The sequence below is a fragment of the Drosophila elegans genome, unplaced genomic scaffold (assembly GCF_018152505.1).
Source record: "Drosophila elegans isolate 14027-0461.03 unplaced genomic scaffold, ASM1815250v1 contig_476, whole genome shotgun sequence".
Classification (NCBI taxonomy): domain Eukaryota; kingdom Metazoa; phylum Arthropoda; class Insecta; order Diptera; family Drosophilidae; genus Drosophila; species Drosophila elegans.
The window spans coordinates 21,482,729-21,501,286 of record NW_024545863.1 but is presented as its reverse complement, the minus strand read 5'-3'; the positions used below and the strand labels follow the sequence as shown (position 1 = coordinate 21,501,286).

Here is an 18,558-nt window from a genome sequence, read left to right as displayed (position 1 = left end):
TAAAATTTATATATTTTTTCACTAATTGTTAAGATTGTAAGATTTTGAAGTCGATATAGACATTTAAGTTTTCAGCGCGCAAGTTTGTTATTCAAATATCTGTATCCCTAATCACATGTGAAGAGCAAGATGTATATAAGCATTATAATTTTTTTGATTTCCATGTTGGTGGTGACCCAGAAAATCTATGATGGTAGTTAAGCAATAAGTTTTTAGCCAGCATACAAAACACTAAATTTTGGGCAGTGTAACTAGTTCGATTACACGTGCAATACAGAAACTTTGTAACACTGGCGCACGCAACCCTGCGCCGAAAAAAACGAGTGGCCCGATATCAGCCCCGGACATATCGATAAGCGATAGCGAAAATTGCATACCTGAGACCGACGCGGTCTGTGTGTCGCGGATAGGAAAATAGGAAATTATAAATAGAAACGGGCAGTGCCGATGCCCCAAAAGCCCCCTAATTGCCAGCTGACCCCAACGGCGAGGATATCGAGTGCTACCGAGGTGAAAATCGGCGTGCAAAATTTGTTGCAAAAATATATTGAGGCGAGAACGCCATTTACAAGCCGCGTTTGTACAGCGAGTGCGCGTGTAGTAGAGCCGGAGAGAGAGCGTGTGTGTGTGTGCGTGAGAGCAAAAGAGCGCCGCCGCCAAAGCTGCCCAACACATACACGAATGTCAGACACTTCGCGGTCGGTCGGCAGAAACGGCAATTTTATACGGGCGAAAAGTTAAAAAATAATTTACCCACTTTTCGGTGGCAAAATCCCGATATACTTCTAAAATCAGAAGAGTGCTGGCAGAGAAAAAGAGCAAATGCGGGCGATAAAACGTGCTAATCCGGGGGCATAAAACTCGTACGGCCATTATCTCGCTTTTTTTAATTGCTTTTGTTTATTTTTTGTATAGGACACAGTATAATTTTTCTTTTGCGCCTCCCGCGTGTGTGTGTGATTTAGCCACTCGCTGGTTTCTATGTATGTGCCCGTATCTAAAGAACAGAGTTGCCGCCTGACGCGCAGAGTACGAAAATCACATTGCTTACATATTTAAATAAATATTATAAGGTTTAAATCAGTGCCAGATAATCAAACAAAACTGTGAAATAGTAAACAATGTTTTTAATAGAAAGTTATGAAAAGTTGTTAAGCTGTTGGGAGTATTTCGGCCATCATGGCAACCCTGTTTAATTGCAGTCTGTCTGTATATGTTCGCATGTTGTTTGTGCGGAGTGTGCTGTTTTTACGAAAGAAAAGTGTAATATTTTCCCTTAATAAATCCCCTCCATTTCAACTTAACAACTGGAATAGTGGCCACGGAGGCCCCCGAAAATCGAACAGTGATTTTGCGTAACAATTTCTGGGCCACATGCAACTGTGCGCTTGATTTTTCGGCGGTAAACACTCACACTCGTACCCTCGCTCCCGTTTCCTGCGCTAGTGTGCGTGTGTCTCGCTGGCTCCGCGTGCCTGTGTGTGTGTATGTACGTGCGTGCGAACATATCGAAAAAAATGGTGCAAAAATATGAAAAAGCATAACTAAGCAAATATGTTCTAAAATTCCATTCGCAGGATATGCAAAATGCGAAGTAGCCCACTCATGGAGTGCCACTAAGTGCCGGTTCCGCCTGCGGAAAAAATAATATAAAATTGAAACTGCCATCGAAAATATAAGAAAAGAAGAAAAAAACAAGAGTCATAAAACTCTGGCAAAAAGAATACACATATAGTCATCGTTTAAGAGGAGTTTCCAAGTAGAGTGGAGTGTTCAAAGATAACCGGAAGGAAGAGGAGCAGAAGGACTTCCGCTCCGGGAAATCGGTGTCCACCTCGGAACTATCGCTATTGTTCTAGCCGGCAACATACCAGCCTAACAACAACATGTATCCCTCACCGGTGCGCCACCCCGCCGCCGGGGTAAGTTCACCAGACCCGACGGGTCCAATCTCTGGCCCCCAAATCTGTGCTAATTGTGTTTCTGTCTCTATCTACCCCGCCGCCTTGCCATGTGCCGCCCACACTATTGACCCGCCACCCATCAACACTTTCGCAGGGACCACCTCCTCAGGGTCCAATCAAGTTCACCATCGCCGACACACTGGAACGCATCAAGGAGGAATTCAACTTCCTGCAGGCGCAGTACCACAGGCAAGTATTGAAAGGACACCACAGTGAATGCTACCTAAAAAAAAAGCATCACGTGCTTTCATTTTCTGTTTTCAAAACACGCTAAATTTTATTTATGATTTTATACCTTTGCAAATTTAAGGATAACTTAAAAAAGTAGAATTAAAAACCCACAAGTTATTCATGTTTAGAGTCAGATTGATACTTAATATGAAAGGTTATAAGCCCTTAAAGTCAAAGAAATTATAAGTTCATGTTCATGTAAGAAATATAAAATCATTCAAACGTTTTACCAAAAATGTAGATAAGACTTTTAATTAAAGAATTCAATTCAATGGAACCGAAAATTTTATGATTCGTTTCTCCACGAAATTTGATTAAAAACAAGGCAGATAAACATTGAAATGTTCAAAGACAAGTGGTTACCATACACATATTGTTTTTATTAGAGCTATTATTTTCAAGAACGTAGGGCTTAATCTGGTTGAGGTTAAACGAAAACTATTAGAAACTTCTACAATAACATGCCCTAAAGAACTCACATTTTAAAGCCTTCGCTGTACCGCCATCGTATGGGAGTGTACTTGTGTGAGTGTGGATGCTGCGTCTGCGTTTTGCGAAAAGTAAAACAAAAAGCTGAGCAAACCGGTTTGGCGCGCCATATGCGCCGCTGTCATAGGATTAACCTGCGCCGCCTCAGCCGCAGCTCCACGCTCCACAATCGCCGCTTCCTTGCGTTCTGTTCGCTTCCGTCGCCCAACTAATTTGCCCGTTGATCACTTTTCCTGTGAATTCCAGCATCAAATTGGAGTGCGAGAAGCTGTCGAACGAGAAGACGGAGATGCAGCGCCATTATGTTATGGTAAGTCGGCATGATCCGCAAATTATCGAAGTCCCTTTAGCTAATGCCTTGCCTTGCTATCTGCAGTACTACGAGATGTCCTATGGCCTTAACGTGGAGATGCACAAGCAGACGGAGATCGCCAAGCGTCTGAACACACTGATCAACCAGCTACTTCCATTCCTTCAGGCCGACCACCAGCAGCAAGTGCTGCAGGCAGTGGAGCGGGCGAAGCAGGTGACGATGCAGGAGCTCAACCTGATCATTGGGGTAAGTGGATCGAGGTCGGACGATGGATCCCGCGGCAACAGCAGCAGCAACACGGGCATTGCCGGTTGAACTATTTTCAGCTAGAGTCAAGCAGGGAGTAGGGCGGATTGAGTACTTGGTTGCCACTTAAAGAAGTTCAAAGCAGACGAAATTATTTTAAAACTTTAAAACTAGTAAAAATCCACATTTATTTTATTGCCCAGTCTTGGGTTATAGTTTTATAAATTATAATGAAACAAAGTTAGGTTTAATATAAATTATTAATTCAATGAGTAAATAACAAAAAAATTATGGCAATGAACTTAATAGAGTAATAATGGTTTTTAAAGAAGACACGTAATAAGTACCACCTTACTCAATTTTGATCAATTTCTTTTATGCAGAAAAACCAAATTTTTAATTTCTAGAGATGTTAACGACTTCCCTAAACAATATTAAAGTAAATATCATACAAAGTGGCAACAGTGTGTGGGGTATATCCTTTCAGTTCAGTTTGTTCTTTGGGCTACCTTTGATTTGAGTTTGTTTTTCTACTTCCTAATTTGTTATGATTTCGCATTCGACCAATCCAATCCAAACACAACGTTGTGCAGCATCAGCAGCAACATGGAATACAGCAACTTTTAGTAAGTTTGTTTCGTTGCAAGTTCATTTTCTTATTGTTTGTTTACTGTTGCCGTCTGCCGCTGCATCCGCCGAATGTGCCACCGCCACAACTACAACTACAGCTTAAATTGTCTCATTCCCTCTTGTTCCTTCTCTGATTGTCCATATTTATTTTGTTTTAATAACGCTTCATACGCCGCCGAATTGTTGTTGCTGTTCTTATTAACTCTATATGGTCTTAAGTTGTTAGAGAGATGTTCAATACTTACATACCTACTTCATTCTGTAACAGCATTTACAAAATGTAATTGAATGATTAGAGAAACTCTGAGTTATAAGAAGTAACTTGGTTATTTGTTCCACCTTATTAAGTTTAATGGATAATTAATTACAAATTAAAGAACATGAAATCGATCTATTGTATATATTTATTTGAGGTATATGATTTTAAGTCAGAGGTTTGAAGTGGTTGCTATGTATATAAACCCAACATTATAATACTTTGCGGCAAAGACCATTTAGTGTTAATGTCGTTGTTGTGTTTACACACATACACACATTCCAATGCTTTCATTTTCTCACAAAGCACGATGTTAATTTTGAAAGCCACCATCGCCCACGACCGATTTCATGCGATTTCATGGTTCCATTGCAGCAACAGATCCACGCCCAGCAGGTGCCGGGCGGACCGCCACAGCCGATGGGTGCACTGAATCCATTTGGCGCCCTGGGCGCCACCATGGGCCTGCCACACGGACCACAAGGTCTTCTGAACAAACCGCCCGAACACCACAGGCCGGACATCAAGCCAACGGGTCTGGAAGGGCCAGCAGCCGCCGAGGAGCGATTGGTGAGTACCCCCCAAGTCATAATTCTGCATAATTGGAGCTCATTTTAATGCTGATGTTGCAGCGCAATTCGGTTTCGCCGGCCGATCGTGAGAAGTACCGCACACGCTCGCCGCTGGACATCGAGAACGACTCGAAGCGTCGAAAAGATGAGAAACTGCAAGTGAGTATCCAGCTTATTTCGGTGTTAGCATTATACACTGGTAGTAACATCCATCTTCGCGTTGACATAACCGATAACTGTCATCTCATCTGAGCTGTTGCTGTCTCTCAACTCACCAAAAAAAAACCTCGTAGTCTATCCATTGTTGTTGTCCAATTCTGCTAACACTCTCCCAAATCATGCTTAACAAAACCTATATTACTAATTCGTAAGAGATAAAAAAATAGTACTAACACCTTAAAGAAAACATTACGATTTAAGGGTGAATGTTCCGGTTTCACTTTCTCGTAACTAGTTTGGAATGGATTATTATAAAAACATATAAATACTTATTCTAACGTAGAAGTACTGTACAAGCTTTAAATAAATTTAGTTTTAACTGCATTTTTTTAACATTTATTAGCTATTCCGGTGAGAAATAATTTATAATTATTTATAAACAACTGACGTTATTTGAAACAAGTTGTCTTAAATTACTTTTTTCATTAAAAAGAGCTTCAACGAATTAATTAACTTACTAAAAACCTTGCTTAAATTTTCTTCTTTAATGAAAATTTTGTTTAGTACTAAGTGATTAAATGTTGGTAAATGTGTTTACTTATTATAAAATCGAAAACGGCTGAAAATTGATTTAACTTGCAAAATACTAATTAAATAATTCCATTTGGAAGTTCGTTAACGTTTTCATTTCATAACAAACAAGCAAGTGAGAACCAGAACAAATCAGAAATTAGCTGTACTAACTATTGCTATTGCTGTTGTGCCTTGTGGGTTTTTGTATGAATTTTGATTTATATTGTTTTTGTATTTTTTTCAAAATTATTTCCAGGACGATGAAGGCGAGAAAAGCGATCAAGATTTAGTCGTAGATGTTGCAAATGAAATGGTGAGTTGAGTGTCGGCCCAGATTCAATGCAACCATTCCCAAATAACCCCGAAAATAAACCGAACCAAAACCACACCTTTGCTATTCTGTTTACCCACTATGAAATGAATACTAAAAACGTGAATGTGCCTTGCAGGAATCCCACTCACCGCGCCCCAACGGCGAGCACGTGTCAATGGAGGTCCGAGATCGGGAAAGTTTGAATGGCGAGCGCCTGGAGAAGCCCAGCAGTAGTGGCATTAAGCAGGAACGTCCGCCCTCACGGTCCGGCTCCAGTTCGTCACGTTCCACACCCAGCCTCAAGACAAAAGATGTAAGAAGAGAAATAACTAGTCAAAAAAGTATAGATATTTATCAAAATCCCGCCCATTCAGATGGAAAAACCGGGCACACCGGGCGCAAAGGCACGCACACCGACACCGAACGCCGCTGCTCCGGCGCCAGGCGTTAATCCTAAACAAATGATGCCGCAGGGACCACCGCCAGCCGGATATCCGGGGGCACCGTATCAGCGGCCAGCCGATCCCTACCAGCGTCCTCCGTCGGATCCAGCCTATGGACGACCGCCACCAATGCCGTACGATCCGCACGCGCATGTGCGAACCAATGGCATTCCACATCCCTCAGCCCTGACGGGTGGAAAGCCGTAAGTTATTTGGTTTAATTCGGAAACTGTTGGCTTTGGGACCATGGAACATATTTGTGCATGATAAATACAGACTATCTTCCATGTTTATATGTAGGAATAGGATCTATTATTTTTTGTTGGCCCAAGACTAAAAGCTATTGCTTCTGAAATAACTTGATTGCTAATGCGAAACTTAAATCTTTCCATCACGTATCAAATCGAAATCGGATTAAATGATACTTGAATCTTTCGATTTGAATTTTGCACAAAAAACGGGTGACCTTATGATCATTGATTAAAATTCATTTATCTAATTATTTATTATTTTTTTTGTCAGCACTTAAAAATTCTAAAACGACAAGTTAAAATTATCTGCAAAATGTTTTAGATAATTATTTAATAGGAATTTTCATTCTAAGATTGAATAACTTTAATAAGTAATTGAATTCAATTATTTATGTAAGTTTGATTAGCATATAAGGATTAGCCCAATCGAGAGCTTATCATTTCTGCCCGTAAAGGGTCTTGGGTCAGTTGCTCCCCATTGAACTTTGGACATACATCGTTCAAACTTTAGCGTTCCGTAAACAGTTTGAATAAATACAAAGTACAAATTAATATAATTTAATTATCATTAAGCTAATTTAGTTAGTTCTGATACCGGATCTTAAAAGAAACTAATTAACACCTCTTACCTCTCGCAGGGCATACTCTTTCCATATGAACGGCGAGGGTAGCCTGCAGCCGGTGCCGTTCCCGCCGGACGCGCTGGTGGGCGTTGGGATTCCCCGGCACGCCCGTCAGATCAACACGCTGTCGCACGGAGAGGTCGTCTGCGCGGTAACCATCTCCAATCCCACAAAGTACGTGTACACGGGCGGCAAGGGCTGCGTCAAGGTGTGGGACATCTCGCAGCCGGGCAACAAGAATCCCGTCAGCCAGCTGGATTGCCTGCAGCGCGACAACTACATCCGCTCGGTGAAGCTGCTGCCCGACGGCCGCACGCTGATCGTGGGTGGCGAGGCGTCCAACCTGTCCATCTGGGACCTGGCCAGTCCGACGCCCCGCATCAAGGCCGAGCTGACCTCGGCGGCTCCCGCCTGCTACGCCCTGGCCATCAGTCCCGACTCGAAGGTGTGCTTCTCGTGCTGCAGCGACGGCAACATCGCCGTGTGGGACCTGCACAACGAGATCCTGGTGCGACAGTTCCAGGGCCACACCGACGGCGCCTCGTGCATCGACATCAGTCCCGACGGTTCCAGGCTGTGGACGGGCGGCCTGGACAACACGGTGCGCTCCTGGGATCTGCGCGAGGGTCGCCAGCTGCAACAGCACGACTTCAGCTCTCAAATATTCTCGCTCGGCTATTGTCCCACAGGTAAGGAAAATGAATTTGTATTTGATTTATATCCTTGTTTAATTAAGCAATATTCAAAAGCTTTTCGAAACGAATTCTAAAAACATTTTAATATTACAAAAATCTCTTTAATTTGGCTTGTAAAATCATTTTAAAAAGTTGTTTGTCTGTGTTAATGTCTAGAGCAAGAACTAGATTGAATTTACACAGTTTATTAATCATTTTTGCCTTTTCTTCAGGCGACTGGCTGGCTGTGGGAATGGAGAACTCGCATGTAGAGGTGCTGCACGCATCGAAACCGGACAAGTATCAACTGCATCTGCACGAGAGCTGCGTTCTGTCGCTGCGCTTTGCCGCCTGCGGCAAATGGTTCGTTTCCACCGGCAAAGACAACCTGCTAAACGCATGGCGAACACCTTACGGTGCCAGCATATTCCAGGTGAGCGAATTGAATTGAATTAAAATTATTGAATTAAATTAAAATTATAATGCCTCGATTTTGATTTTTCAGTCGAAGGAAACATCATCCGTACTTAGCTGCGACATATCAACTGACGACAAATATATTGTGACGGGTTCGGGCGATAAGAAGGCTACTGTCTACGAAGTTATTTATTAAATCCACAAAACCAAGCAGTTTTTTCATTTTGTAATAAGCTCGTATAGTTTTTATTACAACAACAAAAACAATTAACTACAACAAACAAAATGTTCGAAATCATGCATATAACAGAAAAACACCAGCAGCATCGGCAGTAGAAGCAACAAGAAAGGCGGCAGTAGCAACGCATCAAAAAGCGAAGCAAAAATGAAAATTCTATAATATATATACAAAAATGAAAAAACTAAAATTTTAAGCGTACTTGTAGCTACTAAGCCTAAGCTAAGTCCAATAAATAAAAACAAACCAACAAGTTGAACACACAAATTGCAATTAAAAGAAAAAAGAAAAGAAAACACGTTAAAAGAGAACCAGAACCAGAGCGAAATAAAATGATAATGCATGCGAGCAACAGTATGAGTAATGAGTATGTTGTAAAATTAACAAAATGAAACCATAAACAGAAAACAGTCGGCGATACCTACCTACGTTCATCTTAACATAAAAACAAATAGAAGGATAAGTGGAATAGTCATTGCAATTGCAGGAGCGTTGAGATTATGATTACCAGCTGAGCAAAAGATTTAAATACGATGCGAGTGCTTTTAGTTTGTTTTATGTGAACGGTTTTTGTAATTTAGCTGACGAGTCAGACAGCGAATGCAACAACAAATGTAATTTTTAAGTTGTCAGTTTCCTTACCTCCCAGCTCCCCTGCACACACATACACAAAAAATACACAAAACACATTTTGCATAAAAGAAGGTATATATATATAAATATACATGAATATACTTAGTAAGCATTTTAGTTAAGAGTTTTACACTATAAATTAAACACGGAAACAACTTTTGAAACACTCACTCGCATTGGGGGTCACATAGTGCTCAGAGCAGTCGGCTTTTGCTTGTATGTAATTTGAAAATATGTATTGAGGAAATGGAAATTGTGGAATTACTTGTGTGAATCAAACTCTTCAGAACCAACTGTAAAATCCTATATATTTTGAGCAGCTAAACCCAACAAAAGCCGCATCAACAACCGAAACCGAAAAGTAGAACACAGCTAAATTGTTTAGTGTTTAGAGTATATATGAAAACGAATCGATTTATATATATATTTACAATTATATATATAATGCGAACGGCGAAATTGTAATAAGCAAGAGATAGAGTGCAGCACACGCTTCGATTTTTAATTTTACAAATATTATTATTATTGTGGTTATATATGTATATAATTATATTATAAATAATTGAAGCAAAACGAAAAAATAAAAAATTATATGTAATCGAAAGTAAATCTCCAGGCCAATAGCTATTAAAACACATCAGTGGTGTAGACGCTTCGCTGGCGCGGCAAAGGAGCACCTTGCTGGCGGGACATTTTCGTGTGCAGCTCCCGCAATCCTTCGCATTGACGGCCAGAGATCTGCCGGAACTTTTCAATGGCAATGGGCAGCAGATTGTCCACCAAAAATATCTTGTTCTTCATTACAAAGTTGGGCTGCAAGTGGACACGTTTTAAAAAGGGAAATGATCAACTTTATGTGAAACTTACATTCACGGCCATATCGCTGGGCGGTTTTAAAGAGTGCTGGGCAACAAACAGCTCCTTGAGCAGCAGTTCCAGACTCTGCAGCAGGGTTTCGCACTTGGCTAGGCAGCCACAGTGCTCGGTGAGCTGCAGAAAGTGCCGAATGAAGACCACCGTCGACTGGGTAAGGTTCATCCAAGTGTCGCCAGTGGCCTGCGCCCGCACATCGATGCCCAAGACGTCCAGCTCCAGGAGCAGTCGCTTCAGATTCGACTTGGTCTGCAGGTTGTATGGCTGCCAGCTCTCCTCAGTGCGTCCCACAGAATCCAGCAATCTCTCCTTGGACTCCTCGATCAGCGACTCGAGCGTGGTGCGCAGCAATCCCTCCAAATGGTAGCTAATGTCCAGACCAATCTCCGTGAGCTTCGTCGAGGGCTTGCGGACTCGCTCCACGCACTTGGCTACTGTCTCCAGAGAGGTGCCTTTGGTCAGGTAGTGTTTGATCAACTGGCTGGCGAAATATTGCAGTTCAGCATTGCACCACACCACTAGAGCTGAAATATTTGGTTTATAATTAACGTACATTTTTATTTAATTTGTTATCTTACTTTAGTCATTTCTCTAGTTCAGGTAGTCAAAACGTGTCATTACCCATTACTTAAAAATTTAGTTTAAGGTGGGTCAAAATTCAAATAAGATAACGCCTTATTTGGACAAGTAATTCACTATTAATAAAACATAGTAGTAGTTAACTTAAAAAAAGATAATTTAAAGCCGTAACAGTCCTAAATTACATTTCTTTAATGAAAAACTAACGCCTAATTTAAGATGAAATGTTGTTAGTCATAATTTTAAGTTGGAGTTCGGCCCATAGTCTTGTTCTCTTTAAATATGTGTAAAACCGTGACTGTTTTGGGGAATATTGCCGCAACTTACCACTCACGCATGCCGGTTGCTGCTCGAAGGCGGTGAGGAAATCGCAGGCCACCTGCGTAAGATCACAGAAGAACAGCTCCGAGATATCCGCATTGTTCCTGCGGGCCTCCCTTTGCGCCACCCTTAAACTGACTGCGCAGACCTTCAACAGAGTGGCACTCGCCTGCCGGTAGCGACCCATTTCGACGAGGATCTTCAGCGGACGCTTGGCAGCTCTCAGAGCGATTTGCAGATTACGATTGTGACTGTTGGACAGCTCCTTCAGCAGGACATTTATGAGCTTCAGCTCCTGTTGCTTCACCTTGTTCTCAATGACGTCCGCCAGTGGAATCTTCTTCCTGTTTTCGTTGCGCATGAAGTCCTGGGTGCGCTTGATCAGCTCCTGGGCATCCTCAAAGTGCCGCTGCGCCACCAGGGTTTGGATCTCCTCACTGGCCGTGCTTAGCCACTCGGGTGTCTGATCCTCTAGAGACTTTGGCTCTCCGGGACTCTGAGGAGTTGTTTCCTTCTCCGGGGTGGAAGCTTTCGACTGCTGTTTGACTCTAGTTGGGGGCTGCGGAGCCTGTCCCTTCTTGGGCTTCTTTTGCTGATCGAACCGAAAGGCTTCTTCGAGTTTTTCAATCCACTCCGTCTTCCCTGCTGCCGTAATGCTTTGGTAAATCTTGGACCCATCTGGTGTGATAATATTAATGGCATTTTTGACGCCATCCAAATCCTTGATGTTAATGACAGCTATTTTCTTGGGATCGTACTCGGTGAGAAAGTCCAAGCGCCTGTGGGATATATATTTATTAGTAATAGTTTTTCGAGAATATATAGTAAGGAACCCTACTTATCATGCTTCACTTTGCAGACGATTAGCACATCATTGAACAGGAAAAAGAAAACCCTCTGGATGGGCCGATAATCGTTGGCATCCAATTCGATTAGGGCTCCCTCGTTGAGAAAGGTCTTGCCCTCGAGATTGCCATTAAAACCCTGCACCATTTCCTTGACGGCCCGCGTAGCATGGCTGTTTTCCACATCCTCTACCGCCGTAGAGCTCTCGACTTCCAAACTCTCCGCTTTCAGACGACTTGAGGTCTTTCCATCCGTCATGGTGGCCAAAATGTTACGCTGTTCGATCAGAATGTGCGACAGTTGGTACATTTCCGACTCGAGATCTGCGATTGAAATAGCATATTAATATTACCAACAAAAATATATGTGTTTCATAGGGCGTAACCTACGTGATATCTCCTTGGCCGTCTGTATAAATTCCATATAGTTTTTTTTGCATGTTTGTTTGAGAGTCGCGGCCGTAGTTTCATTGTAGGCCTCGATTTCCTTCTTTCGCTGCTGCAAGTCGCTGCCACCCACGCATTCTCGCGTCAGGTCTTTGGTATCTGCAGGCGAGGAAGTGCATTAGAAGTCAAACCAAACAGAATAATCCAAGAAAACTTACACTTCTCAACGCTAAAGTTAAAATCGTCGAACTCCTTCATAATTGGAATGTAAACTGCAGCTGAAGCAGACCATTCACAACGAAACGCGGAATCAGGTGGGATCAAAAGTAGGGTGGTTCAAACTATCTTGAATACTACGTTTGCACTGGAATTTAGGAAGTTTGTGTTGAATAAGTAAGTATATTTCGAAATCGAAATTCTAGTTTGTATATTCTTTATCTATAAAGCACTTTAGCTTATATTCATTTAAAAAACTATTTTTTTAAGGAAAATTGTATTTATTTAATGACTATATATAAGCAGCTACAAGATTATAAACTCTTTCTAAAACTTTAAAGATATTATAGCCTGATGCCAATGGAATCAGGCACATTTAAAAAGTCCGCTAATGCGGCAATGGAATCAGGCTATAATATTGTTTAATATTTAATATTCGGAATGCAAATCCATTTTCCACCTGTTGCACTTAAAGTAAAATGCAGTGGGGGACTGCAGTGAGAACACCTCAAAAATAAGTGCACCGGCAACAGCTGCTTCTTCCTGTTTAGCCATTCCCCTGTGCGCGTGAACACGCCTTGGGCACCTTACAATCATACACCCTGCGCTTATTGTTTTGGTTGATGAGTAATCTTTGAGAAACTCCGTCATTCCTTCACGATTAGATCTTGTAGCACAAGAAATCCTTCAAAATGGACTGGCTATTCGGCAAAAAGATCAGCCCCGATGAGATGCTGCGCAAGAACCAGCGGGCGCTGAACAAGGCGATGCGGGACTTGGATCGTGAGCGGATGAAAATGGAGCAGCAGGAGAAGAAGATCATCGCTGACATTAAGAAAATGGCCAAGGAGGGTCAAATGGATGCCGTGAAGATCATGGCCAAGGATCTGGTGCGCACACGTCGCTATGCCAAGAAATTCATGCTGATGAAGGCTAACATCCAGGCGGTGTCCCTCAAAATCCAGACGCTCAAGTCTCAGAACACAATGGCACAGGCCATGAAGGGTAACATACATAGCGTCAGCTGATTCATTAGCTTATCATCCCGTAAACCCCATTTCCCAGGTGTTACCAAGGCCATGCAAAACATGAACCGCCAGCTGAATCTCCCACAAATCCAGAAGATCCTGCAGGACTTCGAGAAGCAATCGGAAATGATGGACATGAAGGAGGAGATGATCAACGACGCCATCGACGATGCCATGGAAGATGAGGGCGATGAGGAGGAGACGGATGCTGTGGTGTCCCAAGTGCTGGATGAACTGGGACTGCAGTTGGGTGAACAACTAGGAGATCTGCCCTCTGCCTCGGGATCTTTGTCCATTGCTGGAGCAGCTGGCGCCCAGAAAGCCCAGGCTGTGGCCGCCGGAGGAGTGGGAGGCGGTGCAGCAGCTGGCGGAGGAGGGGGAGCTGGAGGAGGCGGTGCAGGGGGCTCAGGTGTTACCGGCGGCAGTGGCGCCTCATCGCCCATGTCCGATGCCGATGCGGATCTGCAGGCGCGCCTGGACAAGCTGCGCAAGGATTGAGCTATTTGTAAGCACCACTGCCTGCCCATTTTATATAAGAGCCACCGCCCGATTGTATCTCCCGAAAGCGAATGTTATATTAAAGAAGATAATGCTTGTGTTTTCCGTTCCGTTGCGTGTTTGAAAAATCGATGAGCAATTTCCATTTGCCAGCTTTATTGGGATGTACTAGAGGTATTTTCAATAAATTGGCAATACTTCTTAGTTTAGGGCTATGCAACAATTTGGTATTTTAAAAAATATATGAATTTCAAACCTGTCTGCAATAAATTTTAGCAAGAAGAATTACAAAGTTATTTCTTGATGAAGTCTGAGTTCTTTTCACTTTTTGGTTGCATTTGTCTAGTTGGCATTTAATACTTTTGTTTATGTGAAATTCGAATTGCTATCTAGATACTATATACTTTCTTATCTGGAAAGAGAACTATAGATCCATTTACAAGGTACTTGTATTGTTCAAAGGCCATAAATGAAAAGTAAAATAACACTTGAACTCACACCAGAGATAATAGCGCAACTATGTTTGCTTAGTTTTGTTTATTTCTTTTTGATGCCCTATTTCCGAAAAATGTCTGCAAAATAAATTGTTCTCTTAAATTATAACTTTAATTCCAGCTTCAAAATCATTTTTGTTTAATACACATTTAATTCACAAGATACAGAAAAAGTTGTCTACCTCTTTTCATAGTATTTGTATCTATTACCTTATCGGGGTGAAGAAAAATTACCTTTCACATTACTAGTAACAAGCGTATATATTTGCAGGGGTACAAACGATGAGTAAAGATAGCACTACACACACAGAACCGGAAATTGAGTAGGAATTTTAGAAGCCGCTGGCCAGAAAGACCCGCTCCACCTCGCCGAAGACCTGGTCGGCATCCGGACTGGCGTCGATCCTCTTGACCTGGCCGGCGCCCTCAAAGAACTTGATGATGGGCAGCGAGTCGTTGTTGTACGTCTGAATCCGCTTCTTCAGGCTGTCCATGTTGTCATCCGTCCGGCCGGAGCCGCTCTGTCCACGGCCCAGGCACCGCTGCACGCACACATCCTCACTGCAGTCGAAGAAGAGGACGAACTGCATGTCCACCTTCTCGGACATCTGGCGATTCCAGCCGTCCAGGTTATCCTGGTTCCGGGGGAAGCCGTCGACGAGGAATCGCAACTTTCCCGAGGCCTTCATGGCGTTCTCCAGCAGCGAACACGTGACCTCCACGGGCACAATTTTGCCATTTCGAATGTAATCCTCGATGAGGTTGCCAAATTCAGAGCCCTCCCGCGAACGCTCCTCCCGGAGCAGGTCTCCGGCCGACAGATGGGTGAACTGGAAACGATCCACTATCTTGGAGCACTGGGTGCCTTTTCCGGCTCCCGGACCGCCCAAAACGAAGACAACCTTTGGCTTCTCCACGCTCATGATTCCGATTTTGTAAGGTCGGTTGGGGGCGGTGGTTATGGTCTGTTTTCTGGCCTTCGAATGGCGCAATATCTGCTGCGTCAGCGTTGTAGGTGCAAGTCCGCAATCGATGGCTGCTCTTAATGACAATAGCAATTTCATTCGTCCATAGTTGGTTTTGTTAACGGGGAAAAATAAACAACGTGTTTTCAACGGCAACAATGCTCAATTTTCCCAAGAGAAATGTTAAATCATCGTTTTCCTAACATTTATGTTAACGCGTGGTGAGTGTGTGTGTATAGAGCGCCGCATTGGGTACACCTCACCACTATTTTCACGCACAAGCGCAGCTGTTCGAAGAGCGTTTACCAGCACTGCCGCCGGTTTCGGCGGGAGCGCACATATTTTAATGGCAAGGGAGATCAGGATCGTAAAATACAGTGCGCTATCTAAATACTGAACTTATTGTAAGAGAATACTAATTCTTCTTTTTTTAAATTATATTATTATTTAATTTTGTTTATTTTTTATAGCAATTTTGATACCTAAATATGTATTATTTGTAGAACTTTAAGAGAAGAGTCTCAACTGGTTAGTTTTTCCTTTACAAACATTTTGGTTTTTCGTAGTTTTCTTTTATTATTTTGTAAATTACCTGTTAAATAAGCCTATTAAATTAGTTGCGCCTGGTTGTTCTGTACCAAGTCAGCCACTAGTTGGTAGGGAATAATGTGCTGGGAACCGGCTGCCATGTCCACCTCCTCATCATCGACGCCCACGATCACGGCGGGCACTGAAATGATAGAAACACTTTAGATAATAGACATTTGTAGATTGTTAAGGATTGTTACCAGCGACGTTTGCTTTGAGGAAGACATGGCTCATCAGGTTGGGAGTCACTATCCTCTGTTCGGCTTCTCCTCTCTGCTGATTGGGCATGTACTGGGTGGCCACCTTGTGGAAGTACTCGTCCACATTGCTGGCAAACTCCTTGGCGAACTTCGTTTCCTCCGGAGACAGGCGTTTGTCATCCGGTTCGCGACTCTCCTCCTGGTTCAAGATATGCTGCGTGAAGGTCTCGATCTTCTGGAGGCGACATCGCAGATAGCTGGCCATTATATAGCGCACCCTCTCCAGTTCCATGGAGTGTACCACGGCCCGGAAATCATTTTTGTCCAGGTCACGCATCTGCTCCTCCATGTGAGCCACCTGGGAGACCATCAGCTCCAGCATGTCCGTCTGATTGGGCAGGATCTCCGGAGCGCACATCTCGTTGATCCAGGCCGTCTCCAGGATCTCCAGAACCTTGGGGGAATGAGAAACTGCTTAGTTTGTAGGGTTTTAACGGGATCTCTGTAATGTTGCTCACCTTCTGAGCTGTTATTTGTTCCATATCGTCGTCATCCTCATCCTCCAATCCTGCGCCATCGCTAATATCGTTTTCCATCTGGGTTTCGGGTACATCTTCTATATCCGACATGGTTTTTGGGAATATTGTTTATTTTGGTGCAGTTTTTGGCGCAATGAGTCCAAATGTGTGCGTAACCGTGGGAATGGCAAAAAATTTAAAACTTTGGACGACTTAAATACCTTATTCGAGCATTTAAATTAGTTTGATATTGGGTTGACAAAAAATTAAAAACGAAAGATAATTTTTAAATATAATTCGTTTTGGATATAATAAAATCAAGATTTCAAATTTGAAATATATTTAGTTACCCACATTGTTAGCTACTCCCTGCGAATGGCATAACGTCTTGTGTTATTCAACACTTGAACAGCACATGCGATGGCAGCCGCACAACAAACCGATTTTCAGAAGAATTTTCGCCTGATTGTGGAGAAGATCTTCAACCACTGGCAGGATCTTCGGCTGGCAGTGGAGCATGGAATGGGCGGTCGCAATGGCCAGCAGGTGGGCTTAGTTCTACACCCAAAACAGCATATATTCTAACCTATTCCCAACACCCTGCCAGGTGGCCATCGAAATCATGGACTACACCTATCAGTATTGTGTGTCCAATGAGAATATCACCCAAGGCGAGCTGCAGGAGGTCGTGGAGGAGCTGATGGACCAGGAGTTTAATACCCTGTGCGACGACGACTCCATTCCGGAAATTTGCCGCAATCTGCTGCGTTATAAGCTGCTGGCCCAGCAGAATCAGTATCCACAAATCGAGGCGGAGCTGAGTAAACTTCCTGCGGGCAAGGAGTGGCTGCGTCCGGATGTCAAGATCACCTACACACCCATTGAAGGAGACTCTTCCTCCGACGAGGACATGGACGACGATGACGACGACGAGGACGATGAAATGGGCCATGAGGATGAAGATGATGCCCCCAGCAGCAGTGGCAGGATGACCCGCTCGCAAACACGCAAGCAACAAGCCCAGGAGTTCGTGGAACCCGAAGATGGCTGGACCACCGTGCGAAGAAAGTGATTTTCTTAGGGATTATTAAAAGCCTGTTAGTTTTTTAGTTATAATACGCTGTATTTACTTCCTGGAGGTCCAGAAAACGCAGGGGTGCGATGGGAGCACGTGTCACGGGCTGGTGGAATGTCCTGCAAAGGTTGCAGTTCACTGGAGAAGGCTTCTTGGACTGGGCTTCCAGGCTTTCTTTGCCCCTTTGCAACTGCGACCAGGAGGTGAACTCAACTCCCTTGGGCAGAGCCAGCTTGGGATCCACCACGGAGGCTATATCGTCCACATCCACTGTCATCGAGAGATTAATAGCCGGGTAAATGAGGAAGGCAAAGAACCAGGCGAAGACCAGCACCAGAAATGGCACAAACACGGCAAAATATTTGTCCGGCAGATACGAATGCAGGCCAAACTCCACGGGTAGCAGGGCCCAAGCCACGTAGACGAAAAAAAGGACCGTAAACAGCATATAGAAGGCGAATCCGTAGATCGCCCTATGCGGAGTCGGAGCCGGACTGTGTTCCGGCATTATCTTGGCCCTCGGCGATTACTTTGTCCTCTTGGGAGTCTCCGAACTGTTTGATGGTGTCCTGGCAGAGGAGCAGGCCCTCGAAGAAGGAGGTGATAGCAGTGCGCAGGCTTTTTACTTGGTCAGCCTGGAAATTAACCACCAGGACATTGCCCTCCAGGCTCAATGTTTTCTGCACGAAATTCCGGCGAGGTTCTTGGTCCACACTGAGCACTCTGTGGGCGATCTCGGCCAGCCGCGTCGTCTCAAACGGCACTCTTATTGTGCTATTTAAGTAAAATATGTTTATTTTATATAATTAATTTATTTCAAGGCAAACTTACGATTCATTTGGTTTCTTTGCAATTTGCGGCATGATAAAAGTTTTTAATCAATTTGCAATGGCTCACATGTCACCGATCAATGTGAATGGCAAAAGGAGAAGAAGAAGAAGCATAT

At 43.4% G+C, this 18,558-nt stretch overlaps 8 protein-coding genes across 13 annotated transcripts; 3 read left to right on the top strand and 5 right to left on the bottom strand.

Annotated features, from left to right (window-relative positions):
* Positions 1 to 355: 355 nt before the first annotated feature.
* On the top strand, positions 356 to 8,651 carry LOC108147213 (protein groucho). Of its 6 annotated transcripts, none has more exons than XM_017273573.2 (14): positions 356 to 510; positions 1,578 to 1,922; positions 2,059 to 2,153; positions 2,931 to 2,994; positions 3,061 to 3,243; positions 3,837 to 3,869; positions 4,505 to 4,699; positions 4,762 to 4,860; positions 5,690 to 5,746; positions 5,883 to 6,059; positions 6,121 to 6,392; positions 7,079 to 7,752; positions 7,971 to 8,170; positions 8,243 to 8,651. In XM_017273573.2, exons 2-14 carry the CDS (start codon positions 1,887 to 1,889, stop codon positions 8,348 to 8,350), a joined length of 2,193 nt encoding a protein of 730 aa, XP_017129062.1. In that variant the 5' UTR covers positions 356 to 510; positions 1,578 to 1,886; the 3' UTR covers positions 8,351 to 8,651. The 6 variants fall into 6 exon arrangements, with proteins under 6 accessions (XP_017129062.1, XP_017129066.1, XP_017129067.1 ...); XM_017273572.2 differs by lacking the exon at positions 356 to 510 and adding an exon at positions 565 to 1,489; XM_017273577.2 differs by lacking the exons at positions 356 to 510; positions 5,690 to 5,746 and adding an exon at positions 562 to 1,489.
* Positions 8,652 to 9,501: 850 nt separating this feature from the next.
* On the bottom strand, positions 9,502 to 12,321 carry LOC108147214 (exocyst complex component 8). Its single transcript, XM_017273579.2, has 6 exons — positions 12,249 to 12,321; positions 12,034 to 12,189; positions 11,637 to 11,967; positions 10,805 to 11,577; positions 9,893 to 10,422; positions 9,502 to 9,838 (listed from the first exon to the last, which is right to left on the bottom strand). Exons 1-6 carry the CDS (start codon positions 12,286 to 12,288, stop codon positions 9,653 to 9,655), a joined length of 2,016 nt encoding a protein of 671 aa, XP_017129068.1. The 5' UTR covers positions 12,289 to 12,321; the 3' UTR covers positions 9,502 to 9,652.
* A 522-nt stretch (positions 12,322 to 12,843) lies between these two features.
* LOC108147285 (charged multivesicular body protein 2a) lies at positions 12,844 to 14,068 on the top strand. The gene is made up of 2 exons (XM_017273701.2): positions 12,844 to 13,251; positions 13,312 to 14,068. The coding sequence occupies exons 1-2, from the start codon at positions 12,939 to 12,941 to the stop codon at positions 13,770 to 13,772; spliced, it is 774 nt and encodes a 257-aa protein (XP_017129190.1). The 5' UTR covers positions 12,844 to 12,938; the 3' UTR covers positions 13,773 to 14,068.
* Positions 14,069 to 14,290: 222 nt separating this feature from the next.
* LOC108147286 (UMP-CMP kinase) lies at positions 14,291 to 15,462 on the bottom strand. Its single transcript, XM_017273702.2, has one exon. The coding sequence runs from the start codon at positions 15,328 to 15,330 to the stop codon at positions 14,599 to 14,601; it is 732 nt and encodes a 243-aa protein (XP_017129191.1). The 5' UTR covers positions 15,331 to 15,462; the 3' UTR covers positions 14,291 to 14,598.
* Positions 15,463 to 15,727: 265 nt separating this feature from the next.
* Positions 15,728 to 16,723, bottom strand: LOC108147117 (DNA replication complex GINS protein SLD5). Its single transcript, XM_017273406.2, has 3 exons — positions 16,538 to 16,723; positions 16,020 to 16,473; positions 15,728 to 15,961 (listed from the first exon to the last, which is right to left on the bottom strand). Exons 1-3 carry the CDS (start codon positions 16,646 to 16,648, stop codon positions 15,840 to 15,842), a joined length of 687 nt encoding a protein of 228 aa, XP_017128895.1. The 5' UTR covers positions 16,649 to 16,723; the 3' UTR covers positions 15,728 to 15,839.
* Positions 16,724 to 16,922: 199 nt separating this feature from the next.
* LOC108147321 (pre-rRNA-processing protein TSR2) lies at positions 16,923 to 17,653 on the top strand. Its single transcript, XM_017273747.2, has 2 exons — positions 16,923 to 17,083; positions 17,145 to 17,653. Exons 1-2 carry the CDS (start codon positions 16,958 to 16,960, stop codon positions 17,607 to 17,609), a joined length of 591 nt encoding a protein of 196 aa, XP_017129236.1. The 5' UTR covers positions 16,923 to 16,957; the 3' UTR covers positions 17,610 to 17,653.
* Positions 17,640 to 18,120, bottom strand: LOC108147322 (phosphatidylinositol N-acetylglucosaminyltransferase subunit P). Its single transcript, XM_017273748.2, has one exon. It carries the CDS (start codon positions 18,118 to 18,120, stop codon positions 17,644 to 17,646), a length of 477 nt encoding a protein of 158 aa, XP_017129237.1. The 3' UTR covers positions 17,640 to 17,643.
* LOC108147323 (EKC/KEOPS complex subunit LAGE3) lies at positions 18,086 to 18,538 on the bottom strand. The gene is made up of 2 exons (XM_017273750.2): positions 18,444 to 18,538; positions 18,086 to 18,386 (listed from the first exon to the last, which is right to left on the bottom strand). The coding sequence occupies exons 1-2, from the start codon at positions 18,473 to 18,475 to the stop codon at positions 18,086 to 18,088; spliced, it is 333 nt and encodes a 110-aa protein (XP_017129239.1). The 5' UTR covers positions 18,476 to 18,538.
* Between the last annotated feature and the right edge of the window lie 20 nt (positions 18,539 to 18,558).

Bases quoted from the DNA above. Each gene is read 5' to 3' on its own strand.
- LOC108147213 (XM_017273573.2), top strand. From the start codon at position 1,887: ATGTATCCCTCACCGGTGCGCCACCCCGCCGCCGGG. The intron at 1,923-2,058 runs GTAAGTTCACCA...ACACTTTCGCAG, and splicing joins TGCGCCACCCCGCCGCCGGG to GGACCACCTCCTCAGGGTCC. The intron at 3,244-3,836 runs GTAAGTGGATCG...AACGTTGTGCAG, and splicing joins AGCTCAACCTGATCATTGGG to CATCAGCAGCAACATGGAAT.
- LOC108147214 (XM_017273579.2), bottom strand. From the start codon at position 12,288: ATGAAGGAGTTCGACGATTTTAACTTTAGCGTTGAGAAGT. The intron at 11,968-12,033 runs GTAGGTTACGCC...TTTCAATCGCAG, and splicing joins GACGGCCAAGGAGATATCAC to ATCTCGAGTCGGAAATGTAC. The intron at 9,839-9,892 runs GTAAGTTTCACA...GTCCACTTGCAG, and splicing joins CCAGCGATATGGCCGTGAAT to CCCAACTTTGTAATGAAGAA.
- LOC108147285 (XM_017273701.2), top strand. From the start codon at position 12,939: ATGGACTGGCTATTCGGCAAAAAGATCAGCCCCGATGAGATGCTGCGC. The intron at 13,252-13,311 runs GTAACATACATA...CCCATTTCCCAG, and splicing joins AATGGCACAGGCCATGAAGG to GTGTTACCAAGGCCATGCAA.
- LOC108147286 (XM_017273702.2), bottom strand. From the start codon at position 15,330: ATGAAATTGCTATTGTCATTAAGAGCAGCCATCGATTGCGGACTTGCA.
- LOC108147117 (XM_017273406.2), bottom strand. From the start codon at position 16,648: ATGTCGGATATAGAAGATGTACCCGAAACCCAGATGGAAAACGATATT. The intron at 16,474-16,537 runs GTGAGCAACATT...CATTCCCCCAAG, and splicing joins AACAAATAACAGCTCAGAAG to GTTCTGGAGATCCTGGAGAC. The intron at 15,962-16,019 runs GTAACAATCCTT...CTATCATTTCAG, and splicing joins CCTCAAAGCAAACGTCGCTG to TGCCCGCCGTGATCGTGGGC.
- LOC108147321 (XM_017273747.2), top strand. From the start codon at position 16,958: ATGGCAGCCGCACAACAAACCGATTTTCAGAAGAATTTTCGCCTGATT. The intron at 17,084-17,144 runs GTGGGCTTAGTT...ACACCCTGCCAG, and splicing joins GCGGTCGCAATGGCCAGCAG to GTGGCCATCGAAATCATGGA.
- LOC108147322 (XM_017273748.2), bottom strand. From the start codon at position 18,120: ATGCCGGAACACAGTCCGGCTCCGACTCCGCATAGGGCGATCTACGGA.
- LOC108147323 (XM_017273750.2), bottom strand. From the start codon at position 18,475: ATGCCGCAAATTGCAAAGAAACCAAATGAATC. The intron at 18,387-18,443 runs GTAAGTTTGCCT...TTACTTAAATAG, and splicing joins GCAAAGAAACCAAATGAATC to CACAATAAGAGTGCCGTTTG.